At 40.9% G+C, this 21,004-nt stretch overlaps 3 protein-coding genes and 1 long non-coding RNA gene across 5 annotated transcripts in view; 3 read left to right on the top strand and 1 right to left on the bottom strand.

Moving 5' to 3' along the window:
- Positions 1-2,068: 2,068 nt before the first annotated feature.
- On the top strand, positions 2,069-3,751 carry LOC103976612 (cis-zeatin O-glucosyltransferase 2-like). The gene is made up of 2 exons (XM_018826317.2): positions 2,069-2,815; positions 2,891-3,751. Exons 1-2 carry the CDS (start codon positions 2,297-2,299, stop codon positions 3,710-3,712), a joined length of 1,341 nt encoding a protein of 446 aa, XP_018681862.2. The 5' UTR covers positions 2,069-2,296; the 3' UTR covers positions 3,713-3,751.
- A 468-nt stretch (positions 3,752-4,219) lies between these two features.
- LOC135609137 (uncharacterized) lies at positions 4,220-8,663 on the top strand. The gene is made up of 3 exons (XR_010485686.1): positions 4,220-4,377; positions 4,487-4,543; positions 7,582-8,663. It is a non-coding gene; the product is annotated as an uncharacterized LOC135609137 (long non-coding RNA).
- A 76-nt stretch (positions 8,664-8,739) lies between these two features.
- Positions 8,740-10,463, bottom strand: LOC135609136 (probable indole-3-pyruvate monooxygenase YUCCA5). 2 transcript variants are annotated; one of them, XM_065102230.1, is made up of 3 exons: positions 9,661-10,463; positions 9,199-9,570; positions 8,740-9,113 (listed from the first exon to the last, which is right to left on the bottom strand). In XM_065102230.1, the coding sequence occupies exons 1-3, from the start codon at positions 10,330-10,332 to the stop codon at positions 8,907-8,909; spliced, it is 1,251 nt and encodes a 416-aa protein (XP_064958302.1). In that variant the 5' UTR covers positions 10,333-10,463; the 3' UTR covers positions 8,740-8,906. The 2 variants fall into 2 exon arrangements, with proteins under 2 accessions (XP_064958302.1, XP_064958301.1); XM_065102229.1 differs by having other exon boundaries at positions 9,199-10,463.
- Positions 10,464-17,884: 7,421 nt separating this feature from the next.
- Positions 17,885-21,004, top strand: part of LOC135610404 (myosin-6-like) — a 33,215-nt gene continuing 30,095 nt past the window's right edge. Inside the window, exons 1-8 of the mRNA XM_065104875.1 lie at positions 17,885-18,162; positions 18,274-18,370; positions 18,839-18,967; positions 19,237-19,380; positions 19,587-19,732; positions 19,820-19,976; positions 20,105-20,163; positions 20,257-20,416. Of these exons, the coding sequence (XP_064960947.1) occupies positions 18,368-18,370; positions 18,839-18,967; positions 19,237-19,380; positions 19,587-19,732; positions 19,820-19,976; positions 20,105-20,163; positions 20,257-20,416 (798 nt within the window). The 5' untranslated portion in view covers positions 17,885-18,162; positions 18,274-18,367. The remainder of the gene's footprint in view (positions 18,163-18,273; positions 18,371-18,838; positions 18,968-19,236; positions 19,381-19,586; positions 19,733-19,819; positions 19,977-20,104; positions 20,164-20,256; positions 20,417-21,004) is intronic.

The following is a 21,004-nucleotide window of genomic DNA, read 5'->3' as shown; positions in this document are numbered from 1 at the left end:
TAATGTCGTTCTTGTCGACTACCATCACAATAGTCAACTAGGACACCATCGTTCACCACTACTGTTAAAATTATATTTTTATCTATCATTTTCATATTATTGATACACATGTTGTATCGATGATATTATGATAAATGAAGTTAAATATTTTACTTTTATAACTATAAGAATTTTAATATAAATTTTTTAAATCAGATTATCAAATTTTAAGTCAAAGAATCGATATGTTAATGAGCTCTAACTGAAAAAACAATACTTGTTCCTGCGTGGGAGACGATGGAAAGGGGCAAGTCATTCCAAGGAATCTTCTTTGCTTGCAGCAGTAGCAAATCCTCCATTAGAGCAACTTGTATAACCCAGACAAATGTTCTTCTTCCTTGTACACTTCATCGCTTGAGACTCGCCATGACCGCCGGGGGCACCGCCGGTCATGTCTCTTCAGGTGGCACGAATGCAGGAGCTTCGATGTCGGTTCGGCAACGGCGGCCGCGTCATCGCTGCTGTGTCAGTATCTACCTCAACAACAACACACAGGGGGTGGCGAACTCGGTGCTGTTTCGGAGCAGGGTGGCCATGGGAGACGCCGGCGCGAGGTTATCCTTCAGGCGCCGGGAAGATGATGACAGGCTGCTGAGGGAGATAAGGAAGCTGGTGATGCTGCAGAGACTGCTGCTGCTTTTGATACTGTCATTATGTTTACTTGGTTTCACCTTCTGCTTCGTTTCACCGGCATTCAGACAGGTAGAATTTGCTCTCCGATCTCACGCCGGTGAGCGTGACATCGGTCGATAAGTCCCTCCAAAATGAATTCCACTTTCAGTTTAGGCCTGTGAGTGAGAGATGATATGAATGGAATCATAGTCTATTGCCTAAACGTTTTGGATTAATGCTCAAGACATAATAGATTAATTATCTTATTAGTGTTTTGTAAATTTATATCGAGATTTTTATAGTTTTAAAAATGAAATAAATAATTTCTTTTATTTTTAATAATTTTATTTAAAAAATAATTTTAAATATTTTTTTATTAAAAATAAAAAAAATATATTAAAATTATATTTTTACCCATCACCTTCGTATCAATCCAATACGTGATGTCATGTATTATATTTTCGATTAATACAATTGATGATGTTAAAGTAAATTGGATTATTTGTTTCGAACTAAAGAGATCTCAATATAAATTATTTAAATACAAAGATTGATTAAAATACAAAATAATAATAATAAGTAATTAAAGAGCATTGCATCGCATGCATAGAGTCACAACGAGATTTGAGCATTTAGCGCTAAAAGAAGAGAAATTGGGTTGGCAGAGTTATCATCTCTTTCTGCTGCCCAATTGGCCGAGTTAATCCAAGATAGAGTTTGGCTTGGGTTTCTGTCAAGTCTGTGTTATCTGCAGCTCAAATCTCTTTAGTATATTGTAGAGATATATCTTCTGTTTCTTTAGGGTTCTTCTCAATGGACATGGCACCGTAATATTTATATGTAGTTGGTGAGCTTTCAGCTGCCACACACTTTGCCAGTGGACCTGACGAATGAAACAAACACAAAGGGATATTTAGAGACCAGAAATGACAGATTGTTGCTGCATTAATAATGTGATGGCCCCAACACCACAACGTGCAAAAGTTTCACATCCATTCTCCCACCCTTCAAAAACACACAGCTCACATCTCTAATCTCACAATCAAAGCATGCAATTTGTTCTTTTGCAGAATTGAATTATATTATATATATGTATTGGATAATCTAATCATTCATTCCTATCCAATCCACTGATTGAATATATTTTTTTACAAAAAAATTTAAAAAAAAATCATGTGAATTAATTAATATTAAAATAAAATGGTAATTAATTCTGATGTCTCAATAGAGATACTAATTTCATATATTTACTAATTATATAATTAACAATTAAATATATTAAGAAATAATTAACAAGTTGGACAGCAAAAGATAAAAAGGAGAATTGCATTTTGGTAGGGCAAAAAAAATATATTAAGAAAAAAGAAATAAATGAGTAAAAGGACAGCAATCCACTGACGTCCACCAAATTGGGGTGCGAAAGCGCCGCTCTACGCCAAACGGGCTGCTCTCCGCCCCAACATGCAGCAGCTAAACATCACGTCAATGTGCATGATAGCAACCATAGCCTGCAACAAAAGCAATTGCGTCCCAAATCTTTCCCCCATAAGAGAGCATTACTGGCTTCCGTAGTTTAATCCATTTCCTGCGGTTGGATTGCCCGCTGCACGCTGCATCACTTCACCCGCCTCGGTTCATTTCTGCCATGGATGACGGCAGAGAAGCTGAAACCAACCTGAGAGGTGTGTCGGTGGTGGTGCTTCCTCTCCCTGCTTTTGGCCACCTCAACCAGCTCCTCCACCTCGCTCGCCTCCTCTCCGCTCGCGGCGTTGCCGTCCATTACGCCGGCTCGGCCACCCACAACCGCCAGGTACGAGACCGCGCCCGTGGATGGCGGCCGGACGCGACGATCCACTTCCATGACTTCCCGTTGCCGCCCTTCGCCTCCCCGGAGCCTGACCCTCGGGCTGCTGTCAAGTTCCCCGCCCACCTCCAGCCGGCATTCGACGCCGCCGTCCACCTCCGGCATCCTCTCGCCGCCCTCCTCCGCTCCCTCGCGGCCCCCTCTCGCCGCGTCGTCCTCATCCACGACTCTGCCATGTCCTTCGCCGCCGCTCTGGCCGCCTCCCTCCCCGGTGTCGAGGCGTTCTCCTTCCACAGCGTCTCCGCCTTCGCCGTCCTCCTCTACCTCTGGGAATCCTGCGGAAAGCAGCTCGAGGATCTGGTCGTCGGGAAACTAAACCTGGCCGTGGTAACAAACGACGGCTGCTTCACTGACGAGTTTTTGGGCTTCCTGCAGAGCCAGCACCAGATGACGGGCGCCGACTCTGGCCGCTTGCTCAACACCTGTCGCTCCATCGAGGGCCCATTCATCGACCTGCTCAAGGAAGAACCACGGTGGCGCGAGCAGAAGACCTTCGCCGTCGGCCCCCTGAACCAGACAGTCGTCGCCGACGATGGTACCAGCTGTCGCCACGAGTGCCTGGAGTGGTTGGACCAGCAGCCGCCATCGTCGGTGGTGTACGTGTCCTTCGGAACGACTTCGTCGTTGTCCGACGAGCAGGTGGCCGAGTTGGCGGCGGGACTGCAGGCTAGCGGCCAGCAGTTCATCTGGGTGCTGAGAGACGCCGACAGGGCCGACATCTACGCCGACGAAGGAATCAGCGACCACGCTTCGGGCGACAAGCTGCTGCCGAACTATGACAAGGCGGTGCACAGGGCGGGGAGGGTGGTGAGAGGGTGGGCGCCGCAGCTGGATATCCTGGCGCACCGGTCCACCGGCGGTTTCATGAGCCACTGCGGGTGGAACTCGTGCATGGAGAGCTTGAGCATGGGCGTGCCGATCTTGGCGTGGCCCATGCACTCAGATCAGCCAAGAAACACCCTGCTCGTGACTCACATCCTCGGCACCGGCGTCCTCGTGCGCGACTGGGCCAAGAGGAACGAGCTCACGCCAGCAATGGCGATAAGGGATTCTATCCTGAGGCTGATGATTAGCGAGGAAGGGAAGGAGGTGCAGAGGAGAGCCAACGCTGTGGGACAAGCAGTAAGAAAAGCCATGGCTGAGGGTGGATCTTCCAAAGCTGATTTGGATGCTTTTATTGCTTACATTACCAGTTGACAGCATACTGAAATCTCAATATATGTCTATTTAGCTGCATCTATATAGACATTTCGTGTGTGTGTATATATATACATATATATGTATATACATGTATATATACACACATATGTATATATGTATATACATGTATACATATACACATATATATATGTATATATATATATATTTCCAGGCGAATTGGTTCATAAATTATAACCGGTTCAACCGAGATTAGATCGGGTCGGTTTGATGCGCTTGTACTCAACTTCCATGATATCGTATACACCATGGTTCACGTGCCATGGCGCAAGAAAGCAAAGTTCGGTGAAGCAGCGGGGGCCGGTTCGATCGAACCGAAACGGTTTAGCCAATTGCTGCTACAAATGTGATCCAGCTCGGTTTGAGTGAGTCCAACCCAACGAAAGCGGCCCAATTAGATCTGATGGCGGTCTGTTAGTGGACCAGTTTAACGGAACGGGCGTAAGTAACAGGCCCATTAAGATGTCGACAAGCGCACCCGTCGCGTGTCCCACCTCTCTGTTCCGGCTCCCTCTGCGGACGCCGGTGCCGCCCGTGGTCGACGCACCTATCATCCGGCCGGGCATGGCCGCCGGCACGGCGTCTGAATCTCGCCATCTTCACAGGATCTGCGAATACAGATGGCCCGGAAACCTTCTCTATTTGTATTAATCAGTCGTATTCCTTCTTTTTTCCCTAGCGAATTTTGATGTTCTCATTTGCTTTATGACCAAGGAAATCTCAGTCCTTTTTGGATGATGACTGCACTTACAGGGCAGCGGACAGTGATTTGGCGCAAAAGAAAAGCCGGAGGTGCGTGTGCTTTATGAGGTTTGCATCTCACTGACAGCCCTTTATCCCAGGAAGGGACAATTTTGTTAAGCATGCATAAATGATTGCTTCTTACATGATGAGCACCAGTAGGTGCTCTGTCCTTGTGAATCCCATGTGTTCATGCACTTTAGCGACTGCATCAAGATGATTGCACTCTCGTATTTTTGGTTATCTTCAATGGAAGTGATGAGGATTGCTCTGTTTCAACAATGATTTTTCAATTATTTTTTGGGGTCGAATTCATGGCATTGATGGCTGCCTAAATATCCAGGTCTAGCCATCACCACATTCTTCTGAGGGAATATGAACTTATGTCCCAAAGACAATGTAATGATTGTTTAATGGGCTAGATGACAAGCAGCTAGTTACCAAGTTGGGGTACTCTGCTCAAGTGCACACCCACGAGGGCTTCACATGGATGGGTGTTGACATTAAAATTGACACCTTTCAGTATAATCCTTTTCCTGTTCTATGAAGCTGGAACCAGTGAACAATTCACCTGATCTTACATGGACCACATTCCAATTGTTCCAAATCTTGATGCTGGTTAACCTTTGGGCTCCCTTCATGGAGAGATCATTGACTCTATTTGCTCCCCAATGAAAGGAAGCTTTGTCCAAAATCGTTCTTCCCAGTTTCACTTTTCTTCTCAATCTTCCTATGCTTTGGGGGGGGTGTGTAATAAATACCTGAAGCAGAGAACTTACATGCATTTCGTTTGTAGCCGATTGGTGTGTCCTCTGTTGTCGTCGCCACTGTAAATATCCACCTCATATTCTCTCACACTGTGGTCGGCCTTCAAAGAATTGTTCTAGTTCACGTGTGTCGTCTGCCGCGTGGCGCTGGGACCCTGTCATGCTCTGATGTGGAGCCTCTGAGGGAGTGTCCCTGTCAGTCTCTCCATCTCCTCACTGATTGAAACATGGATACTGTTTAGTCCTATGTCAACATGCCAAGACCCATGATAGTGTGGGCCTTTGAGGTCATTTTCATCCTGCTAGGATGATGGCCACTGAAAGGTGACACAAGAGAGGTCAGTTTCAGGGGTGGGATCCCCTAACTTCCGTAGGTTCTTCTTTGCATCAATTTTACTCCAATAAGTGAGACATCCCTTCTTCCAGCCATTGTTCTCCAAGGGCTGAAAGCTCAAAAGTTGTAGTTTTACTGTGCCATGCTATCCTACTTCGTTGAACATGATGGCTTTATATGATATTCTTGTGCTTCTGTTGTATGAGTTGTTTCTCTGCGGCAATTGACTAAGTAGGAAGTTAAGATATGAGTAGCATGCTTGTTATCTGGTTGCTATATGGCTTTGTAGATACTTGGTATTACTTAGCCAGAACCTTGTATTCCATGGATAAAATAATTTTTGTTATTATATTTTCTTACCAACAGCTTCAAACCTAGATATTGATCCGAAAAGTTGACCGGTAACAGTATCCTAAATAGTCATAAGATCATATTTTTCCTGCATTGAGCTATAGTGTAATAGCTACATTTTTAAGAACTGTCGTTGTTTGATGCACAGTTCAAGTTCCATAAGTATCTAATAGAGAACTATTGCAATGTCGACATACAGGAAAAAGAAAGAATGACAAACTTTATGAGTTGTTAGATCCATTGCATCTATGTCAACCTTCCTATTTGAATCCATCCAGACCTTCTCACTTGGTTATCACAATGCCCACGCATGGGTAACAACTCCAGGACAAACATATGATAACATCATTTATGCATAAGGCTTATGTATCAGCTTTGGAGCAGTTCTTTAGCCTCATGAACCACAAGCCGCTAAAGGAACCCTTGATGGTGATTTGCAAACATCGCTATTAGTTGTTAGAGATATGACATCATGTATCGCAATCTAATTATGAGAATTAGGACAAAACATGTGGAATTTTGGCCTGGTTTTTGGAGTTTTGCAGACTTCAGGATCAGTTGTCTATTCGGAGGAATAATAGAATCTTTGTCACCCTCCAATCCAATGGTCGGCATTCCACTATTGTAATATGTCCTAATCATTGATCAAACATACAGTACTGAGAAAAAGAGGATTAAGTTCTCATTCTACATGAATGTGCCAAAGGATCATATATCGAATTTCTTATTCTAGCTCTTTGCTGCATTATCTGAATGCATTCATGATTCTTAAGATTCTGAAATTACTCCTAGATTGCACTCGAAGAACTCAATAGACACTCTGATTACATGTTAGAGAAGTTATTGGAATTGGGATTCCATAAATTCAGATGTGATTCATCTGTCAGCCAATTCCATGAATACATCATTTTTCTTTTCATGAAGTTTTGATGTGGCTGATATGAAGTTCTGTTCAGAATTATATGCTGAGAGTTATATATACATACATACATACATATATATATATATATATATAATGTATGTATGTACGACTTGTTGAATAGGATGCAATAATGAATCATGAAATCATGACCATGAAATAGTTGTGTCAAATAACTTTGCTTGATGGTTGGGTAATGACCAATGATTCTATGTCAAAAAAGCATTTATATGGTTGAAAGATGTAGAATAAGTTATTAAAGGAATGAAGAAAGAGGTAGCAATTTGCTTTTGATAGTACACTTGGTTCTCTCCATAGCCATAATGAACAAACATTTCTTTTGGAGGGTCAATATATTGAAGCTAAATAAGAAAAACTACATTGTACACAAGTGGTTGGTAGTTAAAAAAGGCCATAGAGAATCAAATGAGAAATCAAGGCAAACTTATGATCCTTTACAGACTCTAATATTTGCAAGGTGTTGATCATAAAAGGAATAAATGTTGCTGCCTGTGATATTTCAGCATATTTTTTGCTTGTGTTTGCATTTAGTGTTTAATTAGAAGCACCACACAGTAGTAGAGAATAAAAAGAGTCTCTCAGAAAGGATTTGATCTTGGAGAAAAGTTTCTATAACTGTCATTAAGATCTTGCAAAGATTTTGCCCTATAATGAAAAAAATACACATGGGGCCAATGTGATCCTAGTACTAATATTCTCTGTGCTTTCATCTCAGCTCCTGAATCACCTTTGTGGGCCAATTGCATCCTTCTTCCTCATCACAAAAGCTACAATCTTCCGTCCATTGTATGCATGGACAGAAATGATGCAGATGCAATGATGAATATATTGGTCACCAGGGCAAAAAGAAGACTCTTATTTTCCATTCATAGCAGTTCAACATTGCTGCAAGGCATGGACCAGATCAAAGAAGTTTGGGGAGAGGCAAGAAGGCAATGTAGGCCTGACCATGTGCTTTGTCCTTGAGATGCATGTGGTAGTGCAGTTATGGGTTGTGCAACTTCAGACTTCTCAGAGGTATCTCAGAACCAGTGGAGTAGGCATGGATGAAAAAGGTATCAATCCAATGATCAAGAGAAGGAAAAGAAGTGTCCTTCATGATGCCTTGAGGATGGTAGCACTTCTAAATGCAGAACCTGACACAGTTGGTATGTTTTTGATCCATCCCCCACTTCAGGATTGGGATGGGGTAACATCAGGATTCTCTTTACATGCATTGGATCATCGAGCAAATGGGACTGGAGTGAGTAGTGCTGCAGATTTCAGGAGTCCCTTTCGTTGCTGTTGTTCCCTCCATGAAGACCTCAACTCTTCGGTAGATTTAAATAGATGAAGGGATGGCTTAAGGAGTCGGAAGCTGAGTGAAACATTAGCCCTATGGGAATCTCAGGAGCTAATGATTTGGTGGGTCTTTGACAAGTGGACGGGTGCTCCTAGTTGGCCACAGCTGATCCCCAGCAATAAAGGCCTGAGCTTAAATCTCCTTTTCAGAAATCATTCATACAGCTTGCAGTATCTCTCGGTGGCGCTGTCGTTGCCGTCCTCGCATTCAATTCCAACAAATTCATCGATGCAGTACAGCGGCAGTATAGATTTCACTGTGACTCCTTCAGAATCTTACCAGCCTTTTCCAGTTTTTGCCGTGGCAGAAGCGAAGCAGTAACTGGAACAGGTGCGGTCTGAAGGCGAGCAACAAGTACATGGAGAGACAACATAGCAAAGATTTGTTTGTCTGGTTGTGTTTGTTGGGAGGGACAAAGTGGATGGATGCCTTGAAATGCATAGGCAGGATGGTGGTACAGTCTGTTTATTGAAGCTAAAGCTGCTGTTCTGAGGTTTTGTACAAAGTACTCGAAAGCGAGGGTGAAAAACCTAGAAGAAAAAGCCTCATCATCATCATCATTATCATCGACTGTTCTTTGTACATCATCAGGCCCATCCATGCATCAAAACTTGGGCGTATGCTTCGTGCTACTATCTACAGCCTGTCTCGGGAGAGGAAAACAGCAGAGCATGAAACAGTCGTGTGAGATGCATCTCCTACGGCAGGCAAATGAGCTTCTTTGCCGGCTCCGATTCCTCCTTCCACAACCTGCCGATGTCATCCGCTATCCTCACTGCATCTGCGGCGGCACCGGAGAGGCCTCTCCTTGTGAAACCAGCTGCGTAGAGCCCATAACTACCCTTCCATCCGTTCGGGAATGGTGACTTTGGCAGTCCATCCTTGGAGAAGAAGAAGTCACTTCCCTGCAAATTGAACCGAACACTGGTCAGCTTACCACTACATGGAACAAGTAACGAAGCAGGAAACCTGTTCCAGAGAAAGCAGTACCCGAAGCCATCGAGGGACGTTGCTGCGGTAGCCTGTGGCCAAGATGACCGAGTCGACGTCGAGGAGCTGGCCGTCGACCAGCTCGACCTTTCCCTGGATGAACCTCTTGATTCCTGGGACCACCTTGATCTCGCCGGACCTTATCTTGCCGAGCGCGCCGATGTCCAGAACGGGAGTCCGTCCCTGTGTGTTCTTCAGCTCCAGAGGTCCGGTGGAAGGCCTCTTCAGGCCAAGCTTTTCGACGTTTCCGAACACCAGCCATGCCAACACCACCAGAATCCTGTCCGCCAGCCACAGGGGCAGCCACTTCATCAGCAGAACAGCCAGCTCGAACGTCGATTTCCCGAGAACTTCCCTCGGCAGCACGTGAACCTGCAGCGATGATGGAGGACCAACTCCATTAGGACACCACCAGAGAGCTTGCTGCATGCATCCTACAGGCGTTGATGGTGGATCACTCACCGAGTCTCGAACCACCATAGACGGGGAGGCGTCGTGGTCGCACAGGTCGAGCGAGACCTCCATACCGGAGTTTCCACAGCCGACCACCAGCACCCGCTTTCCCCGGTAGGCCTCCCCGGACTTGTAGTCGCAGACGTGCTTCACGTCGCCGCCAAACTCCTCCAGCCCTTCCAGCTCGGGGACTACTTTCTCCGCATTCTCGCCGGTGGCCGCCACCAGCCACCGTCCGATGTACTCCACCTCGGCACTCCGGTTCCTGGAATCATCGCCGGCGACGACGGCCGTCACCCTCCACAGCCCGCTCGTCTCGTCGTACTTCGCGGACTGCACCGACTGGTTGAACCGCGGGCTGATCTCGAACTGCTTCGCGTACGACTCCAGGTAGCCTATGAACTGCTTCCTGGTGGGGAATTCCGGGAACTCCTCCGGGAAGGGGAGCTTCGGGAGCTGGCAGAACTGCTTGGGCAAGTGGAGCCTCAGGCGGTCGTAGGTACGCTTCTGCCAGAGGGAGGCAATGCAGTCGGCTCGCTCGAGGATCACGAAGGGGACGCCTTGCTCCCTGAGGCAGGCCCCGACAGCTAGACCGGACGGCCCAGCCCCGACGATGATCGGGCCGTTCACCCACACGCATAGTCGGGACAGCGACTCGGCACGATCAGCGACACCGGCCATGACTGATGGTTTCAGATGGACGTGTTGGGGGCGCGTGCAGCTGCAGGAATCAGAAGAGAGGTAGAGAATGTGGAACTTGTGGATGGACTACTCGAGGCAGTGGGAGAGGCAAGCAAGTGGGACTTGTAGTGGTGAGGTGAGGAAGGTTGAGAGATCGGGGAAGCGCTTAAATAGGGTTCTGGGAGTGGAAGGTGGTGCCTCTCAGGTCGTTCTCAAATGATGAAGCTGGCCTTCCTTTCATTCTCAAAGACCGAGCAAGTCTTTCATGGTTATCAGAGTAAGAAAAACCTTAGAAGATCACAAGATTTGCCTAGTAAATATGGGAATACACAAACACTTGCGGGCATTGTGATCTCTTCGGTGAAGTTTGTATACTTTGGACTACTTTCTAGAGAGGACATACACTAAAATCCCCAGGCCAGCAATCTAACAGGGAAATCACCTGTTTGCTGAAAGTGTTGAAAGTTGTTCAGATCCTTTAACATTAGAAATAATATTCACTTAGATGCAATCATTAGGAAGCAGTGGCTGTTTGATCAATCGCTTTATGTATCGTCAGCATGATAGCAGAGTCAATCTATCATTCTGCCAGTATCTTTCAACAGTGACTATGACTGGGTAATGAGCTTGACCTGCTTCCTATCATAGTTTCATTTATTTTTCCCTACTGACAGCCCATGACATCTCTATTGTGCCAGGATCTCTGTGTTAAGTTTCCTGTGCTCTCTCATCTTACTTTATATCATTATTACTGGAATGCTTACTTGCAACTCTGTTCTTTCTGCATTAAGTCGGCTGCTAAATGTTCAAGCTTAATTCATTGCACTTGACAAGAAATCATTGAAGTCACTTCCATACCATGGACAACCTTGAGCTTTATTGGGTTCACCCAAAGTTCTAGAACAATTAGCCTTATCAGGTCAAGATAAGTTTTATTTTCCTGTTCATGTATGCCATCTGCACCTTTATTTAACATGACTGAGTTATGCAATGAGCTCTAAAAGTGCTACATTATGACAATTTGATATCTTAGTTTATCTTGTTTCTCTATGCATCTTTACTGAAGGAAAAAATTGCTTCTTTCATTATCTTTTCTTCTATTATTTGTATTTTACTTTCTACTAAGAAGGCTATAATTGAGATGGAGTCTTTTTCTTACAACAACATTCCATGTGCAGCTTTTGAAACAGAGTGAAATGTATTAGTTGTAGGGCAATTTTCTCACTCCCACATGAACAGGTTTGACTTCAACCCAAAGAAAATAATTAGGGCTGAAGGTCTCTTTCCTTAAAACAACATTCCATGTGCAGCTTTTGAAACATAGGTGTGGAATGTTTTTGGTTGAAGTACAAATCCTCAGTCTACAATATCGTGTTTCCGGTAAGTAAGAGGCATCAAAAGACTAAGCATCCAATTCAAAGCTAAGAACTTGCCTTTGATCGTTCCAAGTTTCCATCTCCTCTTTGCAACTCAAAAGTGGCAAGGAGACCTGAGTTGAGTTAAAAGAAAGGATTGCATATTTGCCCAGTTATGATCATATTCAGGTACAGAAAAAGTGTGCAGCAAATGGATATTATCCAAGTCTTGTTGAAATCGTAGAAAGTCAATCCTGCTGACTCAGAGATGAGCTCAACAAAGTGTCAGCACAGAAGTCTCACAAGGTGATTGGGGATAGGATGACAAAAAAAGACATACCCACTCCGAAAGCTTGAGCTCCAACTCCCTAAACGCAACAAGATCATGGAAGGTTTACCGCCATGCTTTACATCAAAGAAGGATGAATGATACTTATATATGGAGTCTTCGAGCATTCGGCATTGCTGAAAGAAATCTGTCAAAAACCTGCTTCAGGTACGTTATTTCTTCTTCCCTTCTTCTCTTGTGCTAACTGCACGTCTGTCTCATCAAAAGAAAGAATAGAAAGCTAAAGAACACGAGTGTGTCTTGCAGAATTCTTTATCCTGGGCAAAAAGAGTAGGATTGCAGCAAATATTCTGCCCTTCCTGTTGACCGTGACGTCCATGTCACTGCTGCTGCTACAGTGCAGCCTCTTCCAATCATGGTATGGTGACAGAGGAAAGCACAGAGAGAAGTACACTGACAACCGGTGGGTCCAGTTCAGGATGGCACGGGCTCATCTTGGATAGGTGCCCCACACGGCCTCCAATGGCAGATGGCCTTCCATCATCCCCAGATGGCCATTCCCCGCAACCCATAACCACACTGTTGGCCTCTACCTGCAGCCTTGCTCTTGTTCTACCACCTCAGATTCAAGTTTATCCACCTGCTCATCCTATAAAGCCAAGAGCAAGACTCTTCTCTTCCAGGTCGCACTCTTAAAAGTTCCTTACGTGCTGAGCAGAAGAAGAGTTACAAGTGGCTGCAGACACTGATGATGCTCATCATTTATTATCTCTGCCATCCCAAATGCAGGTTCATGAACTTGATGTAACACAGTATGGCATAGTCTTTGATCTCAAGGGAAACAGTGATCTGCACCTGTCCAAACGGAGGATCTGCGAGAAAGCCAGTTGCTTGATGAGTAGCAACCGCAATCAGTGAAGAGTCTGCATGTGGAAGCTTTGAAAAACAACACATGAGATCCTGTGGTGACAATGGCACTCACTGTGAGGATTGGCATGCATGCCTGTCCTTTGATGGTGAAACCCACTCCTTGGTTTGAGAACGAGAGCTTGGTGTTGTTGAGTTAGCATGTGCATGAAACCGTGTTTTTCTAATCCTTCTTGTGGTGTTGATGTCAAAAGGCATGGCAGTATGGGCAGTTGAGCTCTTATTCTATGTAGTCCATGAGATCGAGTAGAGCCATCCTCCATGGCCCCAGCTTTGCTTACTGGATGGATCTCTTCTTCTTCTTCTTTCAAGTTGTCATGTTGACTCCTCAAAATACTATAGTGATAACAAATAGTATTTTATGACCTCAAAAAAGCTTGAGGGTTGTGGATTCTTGCAGTCTTCATTAATGTGCTGTGGGGGCACAGAGAAGTAATGTCTTAGATGTGGTTCCACTCTAGGAAGAGGGTGTGTGAACCTCACTCATTGAGCCTTCGCAATCCTTGTGCTATTTGGCTTCAGATGAAGTTTGAGGTACTTTTTAATGATTAGATCAACATTAGGAAAGTGGTAATCATTAGTATGCACAAGTATTGCAGCTCGAGCGAGAGATATCAGAGACAATAGTTGGAGAGAGATGAGTCACTTGTAATATCTATCTGAATGATACCTAAAGAACACAAGGAGCAGCCTTCGTGGCTGTCATTTGTAGATAGAACCGTCAAGAGGAGGGTATGTATGATGATATGGTTTGTAGTTGGTAACATTCCACATCAAATATTTAGTCAACAAAAGGAGGAGGAATGATTGACAAAATTGAATCAATCTCGAGTGGTCCTTTTTATCGACTTTCTATTTGCATGCAATCGGTGAAAACGAGTGGTTCATTTCACGAGGCTTCCACCGATACGAGATTTAAAATTTATATAATTTTATACTTGCGAATAAGAAAATTATGATCACTCCATCGCGCGGTAAAGCGAAAAAGAATTGTACGAAGAACTATAATGTTGACTAAATTTTTTGAAGATAAAGAATTAAGCTGAATTACTGATTAGAAATTATACTTGGATAATTGGTTAACCATGAAGACATATAGTGATTGCATAGAGCAAAAATGTATTGGAAACCACAGGAACAATGATGTCAAAGTCACTCTACTCATCTTTCCATCTATATGCACAGAACAGAAACACACCAATGTGGGCTCAGATTGTGTGGTTAGAATCCTACTCTTTGGGTGTTATGTGGCACAACATAGATCATATTTCATTCTCATTCTCTTTACCACCTGTAGAAACTTCCAAGTTGCTGCTTGTTGTATCAGTGTTTTGAGGAGTTCATTTGAGGTAGTGACTCTGAGGGAGAAGAAGCCAATTTCCTCTCATGAATTGTAGATTTTAGTCAGCAGAACATAATCTAGAAGAGGGTTGAGAGATAAGCCACCCTTTATCATGATATTGGGTTCTTCTCTCCCCTTTCTTTGTCTTGGCATCTGATGTGTGTGATTTGCACAAAATCCATGATAGGAACTAAAAGAATCTGCTCTTCATATCTATCATTAATTGCATGAGGCCCACATGAAAACTATGCTCCTGACAGTGAGAGAAGAGGGAGAGATCAGATGGATCATGACTATGTTAATGATGTTTTTGTTGGCTTGATCATTCAAATCATTTCTCAGGATTCTATCTTCTTGTGTTTTGTGATCTCACTTGCCTAGCTATGTTCATACTCATGATAGCAAATGATTCCTTAATTATGAAGTCAGATAGAAACATTTTAGCTGCTTATAGTGAATTTTTTTTAATGGAAATATTAATCTCCCATCCAACAAATTGGAGTAAAGTGATTGGAATCTTAGGGCTCCCAAAAAATACAAGACTGGTTATGACATTATCCTCATCAAGTCTTTGCTATAGACTACATTATGATGTGCTTCACAATAGATTGTATCAAGATATTGTAAAGTTGTTCCTTTTTTTATCTCTTCAATCCTTGAATGATTTCTCCCTTATTATTCCAAATTACCTAACTTTTTTATAATATAATAATTAAAATTATATATATTATCATTATTACACTAATTAATGATATTAATAACTTTTATCTTATTACTAATTGTATTAATAATTTAGAACTTATTAAAATTATATCTTATTATTTGTAATAATAATAATAATAATAATAATAATAATAATATATAACCAATAATTTAAAGATAAATTTTTTTTTTCGAGAAGGATAGATAAATGTGTATAAACTCCAAAATGAAACCCCAACTTCATTAAGAAACTTAATATCATTAATTAGTGTAATAATTTATAACTTTTTATAATATAAAAATTAAATTTGTATATATATATATATGTATTATTATTATTACACTAATTAATGATATCAATAACCTTTATTTTATTATATCTTATTAAAATAATTAATGATATTAATGATTTATAACTTATTAAATTATTTATTATTATTTGGAGGAATAATAATAATAATAATAATAATAATAATAATAATAATAATAATAATAATAATAATAATAATAATAATAATAATAATAATATATAACCAATAATTTAAAGACAAAAACATTATTTTCCAAGATCGAGAAGGATAGATAAATTGTGTATAAACTCCAAAATGAAACCCCATCTTCATTACCAAACTTATCCTTTCTGAAGGCATTCATCCAAAGAAAAAAAAATTTATTTGTGCTCGAAAAAAAAATCTGTGTAAGAATGAATTATTGTTGTCGATTCTTATATATTTTAGGCAGTACAGATCAATCATATTATTAACTTGATTTGGTGTCAAAATAATCAGGTGAAATAATATTAGTCTACTTAACATCAATCGCTTTTAAGTAGTGAATTAGAATATGTGTTGTGAAAGAGAATTTGGAGAAGAAAATTAAGAAAACAAAAAAAAGAAACATGGGAGCAATTTTAATGGGCTTTTTAGCATATATTAAGAATAGCATTGGGCCATTAAAATCATTAAACCTTTGTCCTTTTCGCATGCTATGTAAGTGCTCGATGTAAAATATGATGAACACCATAGGCTTAGTTAGAGATGCCAAAATTATGAATGCTAATCTTATTTCTCCTTCATATATTTTCATTCTTCATATTCTTCTCAATCTGTATTTACAAGAGATGATGAAAGCATACATATTAGAAAAAATAAAAAAGAAAAGGGTTGTGTTAGGTGATACAAATTATATGAAATCGAATATATATGCACTATGTAATGTCTGCAGACAAGAAGAAGAAGAAGAATAGTATGTATTCACAAATAATAATGCCTATCAAATCTAATGTATACGTATTTGACGATTACCGATAGATAATCTTGATAGTCATAAAATATTTAAAAAAAAATCACTAATATTTTTCATTATTATCAGAATGAAGTTTATTTAACCGTGATTCTATCCATCATTAACTTAAGTTCTGTTGACAAATAATTGTTAATGAGATTGATATGACCGAGGCAGCCTCGATGCGAAATAATCGTTTGATTGCTTGCAAATACGAGGTTTGACGAGGGGGGAGAAGGTAAATTGGTGTTAAAGAAATATAGATCTCAATCTTGATCGGGAGGTGGTGTTTGTTTGACTTTATATTGGGCTGTAGGGTGGGAGCTTGGCACGGAAGAGAGGAGTTGACCATGTCCATCCTATAAACGAGAGTTGCATTGCATGGTTGGTGACATCAACTTATGAATGTTTCAAACTTGGGAGTTGGTGCATGTGGAGGGAAAGGTGATCAACATAAAGACCATAGAATGAATGAGCTCACAACAAAATGGCTTTTATATAGAATATACATTATATATATATATTAATATCTATTGCTTCAAAATTAACTTAAATTAAGCAATGATGAGAACATATTTAGTATGCACAGATACAATATAGACTTAGATATCATTCGAGAGTTTGAGAGCTAAGGTTCGAAAAATATTATCATATGTACATTTTGAGGTCCACAATAATACCCTTTGATGACTCAAGAAGCTCATATAAATGATAACTAGTGCGAGCATCATCAAATAGCAACGATAAATATAAATTATATATATATTTATGAACATATTTTAAGTGAATTTTAGATATTGATTAGCAAGAAAAGAAATATTTTTTTTTGTATATTTTCAGAAGTTATTAACATCAGTAAGTTTCAGAAAAATCAAACTTTTGGTTGATTTGCAAAACTAAGGCATTAATTTATATAAAATATTAAATTTTCTTTTGTAAGAAAAAGGATAAGTTATTATTTGATTTTGCATAACTAATCCTTCAAACATTACATATAATTTATATACTTTTCTTATGATCATAGGAAAAAAAATGTCAAGATTTAAAAATATTTTACCATAAATAACAAATAATAATTTTCTCTTAATAACCCGAGTTGTTATCTTTTACATAATTGAATAATGAGAAAAAAAAATCCATATAGTCGATCGGAAATATTTATGTTCTATCATATTATGTTTCATTATTATCATTAATACTTATCTCATGTATTTCATTACTATTGCATAAATATAATTTTCACACATTAATAAAATAATTAGCAAAAGTAGTATAAGGAAACATTATACTCAATAACAATGAGAATTATAATGTAATTTAAACTAAATAAAATAATCATAGATGTCATACTAAAAATGAGATTTTGTAGCACATCATAATTATATATTTTTATAATTAAAAAAGTTGACATTATGACTGGTAATAGTTATGAAACTTGTCCTATAAAATAATCCTAAATATAAAAAGGAAAAATAAGAGGGCAACTCTCGGAAGTTTAGCTCTACTGTTGAGGTCATAAAAGGAAATCAATTAATAACATGTTTCCATAGTAAATTGTTATTTATGATTACTATATATATATATATATATATATATATATATATATATATATATATATAAATAACAACCATTCCTTGCGACAAAGCCAACGCCGAAGCCAAAACAGAGGACAGGTGAGAGAGGAAATCGAGGCGGAAAACGGGAGGGCTTCGCCTGAGCAAGAAGGGGCCGAAAGGAGTCGTGAGGGCGGCGATCGAGGTGGCGGTTGCGGAAACGATCTTGTCACTCTAATCTCGGAGGAGAAGCCCCCATCCCTTGCCAGCTCAGGTGCACCAGGAAGCGAGGTCGAAGGGGTGGTGACGGAGGGAGATGAAGGGCGAGAGGGAGCCGTTTTATGCCCTGATCGGATCGTTGCGAGTTCGATCTTGAAGGTGCGGTTGAGAAAGAGGGAATCTGAATGGCCGGACGAAGAAGGATTTGACTTTTCTTGGAAATCTTGGATCTTCTTTTTGACATTTGGGATCTTGCTTTGGTTGTTCTAGGCGTTCCTTCTTGGTTTTGATTGGGGATTCTTGATGGTTGCTGGCTGAGGGCGAATCAAGAAATTGGGGTGCCGACTTGATTCTTGTGCGCGCAATGGTACGTTCGCGACTCTTATTGTCTTGTGATCTGTGGAATCTGGAATGGGCGAATCAATAAAACTTTAATGCATTTAGGAATGACTACGAGTTTTGTGAATTAAACGAGTAAATGATCGTGGAATCATGCAAGAAACGGATATATGTCTTTCGTGTAACCATCTCATTGACTTCTTGGAGCAGGAAATGTGATAAACATAAAACGAATGATTGTTTTTCGATTAATTCAAGGAGACAAACATGTTATTTCCTTTTGTCTTCTGGTGTATTTCAGAGACGTGTTTTTCAATTGGTTAATTTGTCGAAGATTTTGTTCTTTTCAATCAGCTAAAGGGATCGGATCTTTGTGAACCTGATCATTGATGAATGCCATTTTGTTATGACTACCTACTACGCCTGCCGATTTATCTAGTTATCTGATTTGCATCACTAATCATGGTCTAGTTATCTTTTTCTTGTTGCATGACAGGCCAATCAAATCCACCTCGCAGTGGGATCACATGTCTGGACCGAGGATTCTGATGTGGCTTGGATTGATGGGGAGGTCCTGGAGGTCAATGGAGATGAGGTCAACATCTGCTGTACTGATGAAAAAGTGGTGAGTGCTCATGGCCTAAAAATTTGTCTGATTCCACACTTTTTGGATGAATGTACAGAACTGAATTCTTGACCTGGCTGCATCTTGTGCTGTAGAGCTGATCTGTGTTCATGAAATATGCTTGTCATAATATATTTCAACTTCCGTTATGAGAATTCTTTTCAATTGCCTTGTCTTGTTTCTCACAAATAGCATGCACTTGTTAATGAGTGCTAGAACCTTAAACATGTGAAACCATGTCCTATTGGGATTTCTGTTCTTCACTGCAGGTTACAGCTAAGGTGATGAATGTGCATCCAAAGGATACCGAAGCACCGGCTTGTGGTGTGGATGACATGACAAAGTTATCTTATCTGCATGAACCAGGAGTTTTGCATAACCTACGATCAAGATTTATGATGAATGAAATATACGTAAGTGGACATTGACTATTTAATACATTTACAAGTTTTCTAGCATGAGGCCCTTAATCTTTCAGTAAGTTGGAATCAGTTAAGGATGTGTGTCATTTAAGGCCTTATCTGCCATCTGATTTGTTTGGACTTAAGTTGGCGGAGGTCCTAATTGTTTAGTTATTGCATCTTCTAACACACTGCTAATGGATTAAACATGCTGTCAGACATACACCGGGAATATACTGATTGCTGTCAACCCTTTTCAAAGACTGCCTCATCTTTATAACAGCCACATGATGGAAGAGTATAAAGGGGCAGACTTTGGCGAATTAGCTCCACATCCTTTTGCTATTGCTGATGCTGCATATAGGTAATATTCTTAAATTAAGCATTCTAAAGAATGTATCACCTATTTGAGTATTCATAACATTACTTTTGTTTTTCTGCAAATGTGCAGACGTATGATGATTGATGAAACAAGCCAGTCAATTTTAGTCAGTGGAGAAAGTGGGGCTGGAAAAACAGAAAGTACCAAAATGCTTATGCGCTTTCTTGCTTATATGGGAGGTAAGGCTGCAACTGAAGGGCGGTCCGTGGAGCAACAAATTTTGGAGGTCTGATAATCACCCATTAGTTTATGCCTTTTGTTTTTGGAATGTGTGACTTTGTAGATCACCATTTTTTATTTTTACTGGACAAAATGCTGTTCCGCTATTTTTTTAATCTTAGTTCTTTCATCCAGTCCAATCCTGTGCTTGAAGCATTTGGTAATGCAAAGACAGTCCGGAACAATAATTCAAGGTAATTCATCAATGTTTCTCCTTCTTCCATCTGGAAGGATTCTATTTTTTTCTTTAATTGACTTGATATTCCCGATGTTCCCACATATGCCAGTCGTTTTGGCAAGTTTGTCGAGATACAGTTCGATCTGAAAGGGAGGATTACAGGAGGTGCTGTTAGAACATACCTGCTTGAAAGATCTCGTGTCTGTCAAATATCTGATCCTGAGAGAAACTACCACTGCTTTTACATGATATGTGCGGCTCCATCAGAGGTATTTTCTCTGTTTTAGGTGGTTGTTAGTCACTACCTTCCTCGTACATTTTACTCAAAGAAACTATTGTTATGCTCGAATTAAATAGTATGGCCCATTGAAATTATTTTGCTTGAGTTCTTTCCCCGAAATCTGTTTTACACGGTGAATTGATAGTGAGAGGGGTTCTAATTAATTGGTAATCTGACCATGGATTTAAATCTCAATGTAGGACCCATATCGGTCCCTGGCCAGGACGGTATAGGTCTGGTATGCATTGTTGCTTGGCTTGACCAGTTCAGGTCCGGTACGATAACACATGGTACATCGACATTCCAATTGACACCATGAAGGGGAGAGGAGGAGAATGAAAGGAGGAAGAGGAGGCAGAGACAGAGGAGGTGGGGGGAGGGAGGAGAAGTACCGGGCAGGCGTCGTGAGACAGCAAGTGGCACAAGTCAAAGCAGGGTAGAGAGAGAGAGAGGTATTTAAAAGACAGCAACAACTGTCAAAACTAAAATGAATTAATTTTGAATCAGAGGTGGGCATATTACTTAGTCCAGGCCTGGTAAGGGACAAAAAAAACCCAAGCGGTAAGCCCAGCTGGCA

This window comes from Musa acuminata, chromosome BXJ2-4 (assembly GCF_036884655.1).
Source record: "Musa acuminata AAA Group cultivar baxijiao chromosome BXJ2-4, Cavendish_Baxijiao_AAA, whole genome shotgun sequence".
NCBI lineage: Eukaryota > Viridiplantae > Streptophyta > Magnoliopsida > Zingiberales > Musaceae > Musa > Musa acuminata.
Note: the sequence above shows the minus strand (reverse complement) of the source record. Positions and strands in the feature narration are given on the sequence as shown.